Consider the following 10,162-nt stretch of genomic DNA (forward strand, 5'->3'; position numbering starts at 1 on the left):
AACACTTTGTGATTTTGGAACCAAGTAAACATATTACTTATTTGAAAATTAAATTGAAACATCATATTCGAAGCCAAAGATCTCTGCAGTGAACACACCCACTGCGGGGCGAGGAGCCGGCCCCAGGAACACTGAAAGCTGCCACACGGCTTGTGCTTTGGTTGTGTGTGCGGCTGGTTTGTCCGGTTAGAGGCGTGACATCTTATGCTTACCAGGCACCCCAGGAACGAGGTAAAAAGTTTAATGTTCTCAATGTTCCTAAGTGCCTATGGATTCCTTTGGGCCCCATCATTTAATGTGCTTGATTTTATTCTTCTCTACCCTCCCTTCCCTTCCTCAAATAAAACCTTTTGCTTTAAGCAACCACCCTGGGGTCAGGGCACTACAGGACAATACCATTAGATGGAAAGGCAGACAGATGGGTGGAGGCCTGCGGCTAAATGTAGACTCTTATTCTTCCCTTCCTCCCCTACACTTCAAAGCAACTTACACCTTTCTCCTCCCTGCCTGATGTCTTATTCCATTTAATACAATTTTCTTTATTAATTTTTCAATATATTTTTATTGATTTCAGAGAGGAAGGGAGAGGGAAAGATAGAAACATCAGTGATGAGAATCATAGATCGGCTGCCCCCTGGGGATCCCACGCTGGTGATCAAGCCCACTCCCCAGGCATATGCCCTGACTGGGAATCGAACTGTAATCTCCTGGTTCATAGGTCCACGCTCAACCAACCACTGAGCCATGCCAGCCGGACACCACCTGATGTTTCAAAAAAGTCAGCAGCCCTTGCCAGTGTGGCTCAGTGGATAGAGCGTCAGCCTGTGGACCAAAAGGGTCCCGTGTTCAAATCTGGTCCAGGGCATGTACATAGGTTGCAGGCTCCTCCCCGGCCCAGGCCCTGGTCAGGGCGCATGCAGGAGGCAACCAATCAATGTATTTCTCTCTGTCTTTCCCTCTCTCTTCCACTCCCTCTAAATATCAATGGGAAATATCCTCGGATGAGGATTAACAACAACAAAAAAGTCCTCACCTCCAGGGCTGCGGACATGTTGTCTTTCCTGCCTGGCACTGCTACGGGTGGTTTAGACTTCATGCCCACAACCTGCTTTTTCTTGTTAGCAATGGCCCAATAAATTCTTTTTTAAAAGACAAACAAACAAACGAAAACTGTCAGCGGTAGAAGTTAAAATTTTTGCTTAATGTATCATAATAAACTTTACGCGAATATACACTTGCACAGGCTAGGACTGCCGAGTAAAGGACCCATTCATTGCTGGTGGGGTCTGGGCCAGGGCCCTGTGCCTTCCCTCTGACCACCTCACTCCGGCACCTGGAGACAATGGGTGGTCCCGCTGCCTCACACCGCCATGCCTTCCCTAAAGCCAGTCCCACCGCCTGGTGAGCTAATGTTAGGTCCCTCAAAACTCAGGCAAGGATGACCTCACCCAGAAGCCTTCCCTGACCCCAGCGCTCCCTTCCGCTCCCAGGGCACAAGCACAGAAGCACCCAGGGCACCCAGGGCACCCCTCCTGGGCTCCTGGGACTGTGGATTTCATTGCTTATCTCTGTCTTACACAGGAGCTTCCTGCAGGCACACACTTTGGCTAATTCCCTTGTGTAGCTCCAGAGTCCAGTTCGAGGCTGGCCCGTGAAAGATGCTCCATAAACATTTGTTGAAACGAATGGCAGAGTCAATCTCACTGAATTCTTAAAGTATAAGTAAAACCTGCGACTATTTGAAGTTATGTTCTCTTACTGACTACTCTGGGCCCTCACGTGCACGGCTCCTCACTCTCTGACTCGACCTAATGGGCTCCCGCAATTGGGACCACATACAGTCAGCAGAGGGGCTGGGAGGCCAGCCTGCACGGGTTTGTCCGTAACCTGTGGCTTCTGTGTAGCCCCGCGCAAGTCCCTCCCGGTTTCCTGTGGCTCAGTGTGCCCATCTGTAAAATGGGAACAACACCGGCATCACACGGGTACTTAGGGTATTAAAGGACCTAACAACGCCAAGGGCGTAGAAAAATGGCCCCAGCGCTCGGCAAGCTCGTCTCCGGTGCTATGAGGTCGGCCTCCCCGCGGCACACACCTGTGTTATTCACGCGAAAGCATCCGGGCCGCTGCAGGCGCGCGGCGGGGCGACGTCCGCTCCGCACTGCAATTCCTTAGCCTCCAGGAGCGCCCCTCTCCGCACCCCGCCGCCCCCGCCGCCCCCGCCGCCCCCGCCGCCCCCGCCGCCCCCGCCGCCCCCGCCGCCCCCGCCGCCCCCGCAGCCCCCGCAGCCCCCGCAGCCCCCGCAGCCCCCGCAGCCCCCGCAGCCCCCGCCCCGCTTCCGCCCGATCCTGAACTGAATGAACGACAGGAGGTGAAGTGCAGACAGGGGCGCAGCTCGCGCAAGGAGAGGCTTCCGCACACCAGGCTCCTTCCAAGTGCGGTCGAGGCCCGGCACCCCGGCATCGCCTGCAGGCTGGGGAGAGACGCTGGTTCTGGCCAGTTGAGCGGAGTGGGAGGCTGATCTGTGGCCCCCGTCCTCGGACGGCCCCTCGCCCGCCCGGACGAAATCTGGGGCCAGCCGGGAGGCACCTTCCGCACCCGCCGTGGGGAGTGGGCGGCAGCGGCGTCCGCACCGGGCCTGTTCGAGGACCAGACACGCCCACGCCTTTGGCTGGGGGCGCGGACGGTGTGGCCAGGTAAGCGGGGTGATCGGCCAGCTAGAGTCCCAGCGCCACCTGGCGGTCAACGATAGCACCTGTCCTTTGCGGAATAATGGAGTGTCCGCTGCCCGGGCGCTCAGGAGTGAAGGGACAGGGGTCCCCTGGGGCCGTTCGTTTTCCCAGCAGCCACTGGAGCAGTCCGACCCTGAGCAGTCCCCGCCACTCGCTGGAGGACGATCCTCCCCAGAGGACGTAGCTGCAGAACCCAGAGCTCCGAAAAAAGGACCCAGGACCTTGAAAAGGGAGTTTTGTAGTCCTTCGCAGTTCCCCTCCTAGCCGAGAGGTGGCACTAGTCATCAATTTCCCCCCAGTTTCCTCTTCTCGTTCAAACTCCGCGCCTCTCTCGCTCTAGACCTCGGTCTCGCGAGAGCTCTCGTGAACTTACAGAACCGGAAACAGCGTGTGAGTCTCTTCCCTCTTGCGGCCATCGTAGGAGCGCCAGCGGGTGAGGATGTGCGGGGAAAGCGCGTGTAATCCGCAGCCATCCGTGGTTGGGCGCGGGGGCTCTTGACTTCGGGATCCCCAGTACTCTCTCAGCGGCCGAGTAGCAGCCAGGGAGAGGGTCCAAGATGGTTCCCGCCTGCTTTCCCACTAGCTCCGGGGCCGTCAGGCTGGGGAAGGGAGGAGAAAAGAGGATTTGGGGATTCGGAAACGGAGCTGGAGGGAGAGGGCCTGTGGATGTGGAGTCAGGCCCAGGCAGTGTAGCTTCTAAAGAATGGTCTCGAAGTAACTGTTAGTAAAGCCACGGAATTTCAAGCCGCGCCCGCCCACTGGCAGGTATTTGGGGCCTGAGATCTGCATTTTCCCGGTTCCGGGTGGGCGGCCTGGTTCCTTCTGGAGGGAGCTGAGTGTGTTCATCAAGCCCGTGTAAGGTTATCGCTGGCTGGTGTTTCTCAAACGTGATGTTTGAAGAACTGAGTTGTCAGCTTTGCCCTAATGCATTAGAGATGAAAGCCCTGTCGCAGGACTTAAGGAGTCAACAAGAAATAACTAAATTGTGCTACTCATGGAAAATATTTTGTTGCATAAACAAATGTTGGAATTGTATCAGTAAAGCAAAGTATTTAGAATTTCAAGCCTCAGTTGATGGCCCGTTCAGTATTTTGTGATGGAGTTAACCCGACGGTTTCTGTGAGCATTCTCAACTTTCAGGGTGAAATGGTTGCTGTTACTTGTTTGGAAAGTGACTGGGGTTTTGGTCATTTACTCCCCCCCTCCCCCCCCTTTTTTTTTTTAACTTTTTATTTAGTCAAAATGAAGTTCAACCCCTTTGTGACTTCTGACCGGAGCAAGAACCGTAAAAGGCATTTCAACGCACCTTCCCACATTCGAAGGAAGATCATGTCGTCTCCTCTTTCCAAAGAGCTGAGACAGAAGTACAATGTCCGGTCCATGCCCATCCGAAAGGATGACGAGGTTCAGGTATGTGCTGTGTTGGGGTCACTTGGCCTGGAAAAGGGGCTGCGTCCTGAGAGCAGACAGTTGTTCCGAACAGGATTACAGAAGGCGAGCCAGGGACGGAAAACGAACAACAGGGATGCCATGCCGCCTTTTACTCTGGTCAAAGTCAGTGGACCCACGCGTCCGGTCCAGCCACGGTTCCACAGAAGAGCAAGAGAGAGAGTTCAGAAATAGAACATTTGGGTTTATCCTTTTCTTGCTATGTTTGGCCATGGAAGAGGCTTTTGAGGACCCGTAAACAGTCTTTGAGTCACAATCCAGATACCTGTCACGCCAATACATTTAATTTTTTAAAAAAATTCAGAGGTTCTAATCTAACAGAACCATGGCTTCATGTGATTGAGTTTGCTAGAAAATTTTGTGTCAAATCTATGCACATGGAAATTGCCATAAATGTTTCTTTTTTTAGCAGTCACCTGCAGCAAGGCTTTACACAGTCTCTAAAGTGGCTTGCGTGTCGGCAATAATATTTCATGAGGATAGCGCCCAGTCAAGTAAATGAAACTGGTTCCCAGATAGTGGTAGGGATTGAGAGCAGCCATCGGCAGGTGCAAACAGCGCCATTAGCTTTGGGAGTGAGCCTTCTGCTTTCAGCATCTCTTAATGCAAGAAAGTGTGCAGTTGGAAAGACGCATCTGTCCAGAAGCACTTTGGGTTGCCTCCTGACAAGCTGGGGGGGTTCCTGGGTAGAAGACTGTCGGTTAACCTTTGGGCAAGAAGTGGTTTGTTTCCTTAAATACTTGCTGCTGCCCACCCTTTGGCTGGCACTAGGTTGGGCACTTGGATGGGTTGTGAGTTACTCTATGTGTTCCTACTGCTCCCTTTGAGATTAACAGTTTCCGTGTTTTCCACTTTCTACAAATAGCCAGGGGCTTTTAGCAAGCCCACCACTCTTGGTGAACCATCAGTTACAAGGGTGCACAGTCCGTCACTGTAGATTTCTCTGGGCGTGTGGTTTATTTGCAGATTAATTAAAGCTAGAGGTAGAATTACTAGCTCATTTCTATTTAAAGCTTTCAAAATGGGGAGGTCCTGTAGATCTGACAGAGTGATGAATGTTTACAAGATTCATAGTTTCCTGATTTACAAGGTTAATCTTGTTTTTTATCTACATTACATATTTCTGTTATTTTTGAATCTGCGCTCAGGTTGTCCGAGGACATTACAAAGGGCAGCAAATCGGCAAAGTCGTCCAGGTTTACAGGAAGAAGTACGTCATCTACATTGAACGCGTGCAGCGGGAGAAAGCCAATGGGACAACGGTTCACGTGGGCATTCACCCCAGCAAGGTACGTGTTCTGAGAATGCGTGAGGGGAGAAGGGCATGAAAGCTATTGCTGCCACATGTGAGTGCTTGTTTATAGAACAGTCCCGTGGAGATAGGTTTTAGATGTGAATTGAGTATTCTAATAATATCAAGGTCTTTAACCGTCATTATATGTGTATATTTAAAGTACTTTTTCCTCAGCCGAAACCGGTTTGGCTCAGTGGATAGAGCGTTGGCCTGCGGACTGAAGGGTCCGAGGTTCGATTCCGGTCAAGGGCATGTACCTGGGTTGCGGGCATATCCCCGGTGGGAGATGTGCAGGAGGCAGCTGATCGATGTTTCTCTCTCATCGATGTTTCTAACTCTCTATCTCTCTCCCTTCCTCTCTGTAAAAAATCAATAAAATATATTTAAAAAAAAAATAAAGTACTTTTTCCTCAAAAGCTTAGTAACCTGATTGGTCAATAATAACAATGAACAGATCTTAAAATGTAGGAAGTGGGGTAATTTTTAGATGAAATAGAGCTTATACCCTGCTTGCTTTGGTGTATTAAACTGTTGAGTGAGCAGCAAGGCAGCTTTACAACCCTGCAAAGTAGCTACTGAGCCCTTTGCTAATGGGGGGGACCTGAAGCTCAAAGATGGATCAAATTCATAGTGATCGATAATCTAAGCCGAGATAGAAAGTGTGGTCGGACTCCCATAGCAGGTGCCTGTCCCGGACTTTAATACGAATTCTCCAATATTACTCTCTAATTTCTCTCTTGCCGTTTTTTAAAATTACGTTTAATATTAAGGTAATGGCACCTGGTGAGTGTTTAGATATTGAAGTGTTTATTTTGTAAGATGTTAAGTTGGAACCACAAATCTAAATTTTACACTGCAGAAAAGTCAAAAGACTATACAGTAAAACACCTGCATATCTTTCACCTACAATTCACTATTAGCATTTTGCCATGTTCTTTACCCCTGGATTACGAGTGTCATGATACTGCCTCAGTTTGTGCCTTTGTAGCCATCTCTTAGTCCAGTCTTAGGACTTGCAGATGATTCCAACCTAGACCTCCAATCCAGTTGTCTATTTTTCAACTTGGGTGTCTAATTGTTATCTAAAACCTAACATGTTCAAACTCCTGATGCTATCCTTAACCTCACAGTTTGCCACCATCACAGTGTATAACAGCTCTGTGCTCCTAATTGCTCAGGCCAAAGTGCCATTTTTTAAATATATATATATATATATATATATATATATATATATATATATATATATATATATATATGGTTTTTTTACAGAGAGGAAGGGAGAGGAATAGTCAGAAACATCCATCAGCTGCCTCCTGCACACCTTCCACTGGGGATGTGCCCGCAACCAAGGCACATGCCCTTGACTGGAATCAAACCTAGGACCTTTTGGTCCGCAGGCCAATGCTCTATCCACTGAGCCAAGCCAAACTGGTTAGGGCCAAAGTGTAATTTTTTATTGTATGCCCCACATTGATCAATAAGACTTGTTGATTGCTGTATGTTATATACAGAATCCTGTCTGCTTGTTAACCGTCAGAGTGACCTATAGACCATACCTGATCACCCCTCACAAACTACTTCATGTCATCTTCCATTCTCCATGTGTCTACTTGCCTTTCTGTTCCTACAACCATGCTGTTCAGAGTGTATCCACTAGTTAGCAGGGTGACCTGGCAACTTGATAGAACTGCAAATTCTGCTCCCAGTTCTATTGACAGTTTGGGGATGGGACCCAGGTAGCTGTTTTAACAGCCTTCCAGTGGGTTCTTAGGCACACTTGAGTTTGAGAAATGCACACCTACAAAACTTCAGTTCTCCTGCCTCTGGCCCTTTGTACTTGCTGTTATCTGTGGGGCGCTTCTATACCCAGATAACTTGTACCCCTTCTTTTACTAGTGTCTTGCTGGAATGTAGCCCTGTCAGTAGCGCCTCACCTGATTACCCTATGTGATTTAGCACCTGTTCTCCATCATGCCATCTCCCCGGACTAGAATAGAAGTTCCATGATGGCAGAGATGTTCTTTTGGTCGCCATGCTATATTTCCAGAACTAGTTCTGTGCTCTCTTCCCTCTTACCTTTCTTCATAAGGCTAAAATTGATCATATTCTAGAGGTCTTTAGCGAAGAGTTGAAATAAGATCTGCACTATGACTCATTGAAGGTTGTGCAGGTTGCAGCATGAGTGTAGGCTTTCCAATGTTACGGCTCTAAAGTTGGTATCGAAACAAAACTAAGATTTGGTTAGCTTGTACAACTAGAATGAGAGGAGTGAATGGTATATTCTGCAATAGAAAAAGAAGCAGATTTTCTAATAAAGCACAGAAGAGGAAACGAGAAATTCACTGACATCACATTGCCTCTTTGTTGGTAGAACAATAGTGAATGTTTATTGGGTTTGATTTGGGAGCTGAAGAATCATTTTTTTGGCACTTTTGAGTTCATCATTTCATGCTTTGGTGTTTATTATCTAGCTTTGGTAAATGCAATTGAATGTTGGGCCTTCCCATGTGATCTGTTGTTTAGAAGTGTCTTTATTTTTCTGCAGGTGGTTATCACCAGACTAAAGCTGGACAAAGACCGCAAAAAGATCCTTGAACGTAAAGCCAAATCTCGCCAAGTAGGAAAGGAAAAGGGAAAATACAAGGAAGAAACAATTGAGAAGATGCAGGAATAAAGTAATATTATATACAACCTTCATTAAAAACTTAAACGGAAGAGCCTTTGTTTTATGTGTGGTAATTTGGGATACTACTGGGTTTCCAGTGGGTCAGTTTTCAGGGAAGTTCAGGTGACATTTGCTGTCTGATAGAGGCCACACCCCTACTTTGTGGCTTTCTAACAGTTTTCTGCAATAAGAAGAGTGGTTATTTTGATAGCAGACAGCAGCATTAGGGGGTGCTCATTGTGAAGAAGCCTAGGTGAAAGGCTAGTTGGGAACTGCCCCTCGAACCTGTCTTACTGCCTTCCTCCTAATGTGAACAGCGTGTTTCTTTCATTTGTTTTTTTTTTTTAATATATTTTATTGATTTTTTACAGAGAGGAAGGGAGAGAGATAGAGAGTTAGAAACATCGATGAGAGAGAAACATCGATCAGCTGCCTCCTGCACATCTCCCACTGGGGATGTGCCTACAACCCAGGTACATGCCCTTGACCGGAATCGAACCTGGGACCCTTCAGTCCGCAGGCCGACGCTCTATCCACCGAGCCGAACGGCAATTCTTTCATTTTTTTGTATGAAAGTTTTATGTAGCCGCTGTATAGAAAGTTTTAGACGAGAGCTGCTGTGACTTGCCAGTAGCAGCCAGACCACTGCTTCAAGTTCTGAGACACTGAGAGCCTCAATTTCTGTGGAATACCTGAGGGCCTCCCTCACTACCTTGTTTTATGCACCGGTGCTGGGTGAGTGCCGCAAAGTGCTCATCTAAAATGCAGGTTCTCAACGGATCAGGTACAGTGGTGTACGTTGTTGACAACATAAGCACCCTGCCCTTCCTCCACATTGAGAATCCAAACTGATGAATGCAGCTTTCCCGGCCCGCGGCTCTATGGAGGCTTTACAGCAACGTAAGGAAACAGGCAGCCCATTGACTCCTTTACAGACCCCTGTATCACTAACCGCGGCTTCTGCAGGGCACGGAGCAGCCTACGGTCTGGGCAGAACTCTATTCCCAACGAGAATAGAGAATAGATTCCCGTCTGTGCTTTGGCGCGGAGCCGTTTCTGCCTGGGGGCCCTTGGGCGGGCGGGGCCGGAGGGGAGGCGCCGAGTGGGGGCTGGACACGGACTTGTGGGTGGAGGGGTTCCGGACTCTGGCTCCTGACGCCTCCTTTTCCACTTCCGGGCCTGCCGCCTCTGCAAAATGACGGATTTGGTCTCTTCCCGCTCATTCATTTCAGCCCTGAGCTGGCCGCCCTCCGAGGAGTGGGCGGGGCGCCGATTAGCGGGCCCAAAGGTGTGGAGCCGGCACGGTAGGAGCGCGAAGTCGGGACTAAGGTAGCCAAAGAAGGGACGCCTGAATCAGGTCTTCAGGCATAAGCGGGGTTTCTGTGTTGGGGGGAGGGGGGGACACTACTAATGCTTTATCTGCATTATCGCTGCGTCGTCATAACAGCCCATTGTGATGGAAGCTGAAGCCGCAGTGCCGTTGCCGGGAGTCACAGTAAACGGTCAAACATGGGATTCCCAAGCCGAGACTCCGCCATACTTCTGCACGGCCTCGCTAAGCCGGGAGCACCGTGTTTGACAAACGTCCTTGGAACATTTTGTCTCGGCTCTAGACTCCTCTGCCCTCTGAGGGGACACAGCGAGGTAGAAGGCTCAGCCCCTGCTTTCTAGGTTTTGTGCACTTAAACCAGTCGACTAACAGGGCAAAGCAAAGCACTCCAGTGAGTACTGCTGTGCAAGGAGGCAGAATAGCCATCGGCTGGAGATGCTGATGCATAGGAAGGAGGAGAATTTGAGCTGGGTGTGATTTGGAAGATCAATGGAAACAATTGAAGTTGGGGACAGCCAACGCAAAGAGTCACAGGTGAGTTGAACAGATGTTTCCAGTTTTCTCTCATAAAGCTGATTTATCTGCTACCCCACTAGCACAGGTCACACCACGAAGCTGACCATATTTATTTTATTCTGCTCTAGAGCAGGTGTTAACATTTCAGATAACCACAGGGATGGGCAGGTAAGGGGAAT

At 49.3% G+C, this 10,162-nt stretch overlaps 1 protein-coding gene across 2 annotated transcripts; it reads left to right on the plus strand.

Annotated features, from left to right (window-relative positions):
* The first annotated feature begins 2,341 nt into the window (after nucleotides 1-2,341).
* On the plus strand, nucleotides 2,342-8,187 carry RPL26 (ribosomal protein L26). 2 transcript variants are annotated; one of them, XM_081110034.1, is made up of 5 exons: nucleotides 2,342-2,693; nucleotides 3,070-3,162; nucleotides 3,967-4,139; nucleotides 5,327-5,467; nucleotides 8,018-8,187. In XM_081110034.1, exons 3-5 carry the CDS (start codon nucleotides 3,972-3,974, stop codon nucleotides 8,144-8,146), a joined length of 438 nt encoding a protein of 145 aa, XP_080966160.1. In that variant the 5' UTR covers nucleotides 2,342-2,693; nucleotides 3,070-3,162; nucleotides 3,967-3,971; the 3' UTR covers nucleotides 8,147-8,187. The 2 variants fall into 2 exon arrangements, with proteins under 2 accessions (XP_080966160.1, XP_080966161.1); XM_081110035.1 differs by lacking the exon at nucleotides 2,342-2,693 and having other exon boundaries at nucleotides 3,138-3,494.
* The last annotated feature ends 1,975 nt before the right edge of the window (nucleotides 8,188-10,162 follow it).

Source organism: Myotis nattereri (assembly GCF_964212035.1).
Source record: "Myotis nattereri genome assembly, chromosome: 16".
NCBI classification, from domain to species: Eukaryota; Metazoa; Chordata; class Mammalia; order Chiroptera; family Vespertilionidae; genus Myotis; species Myotis nattereri.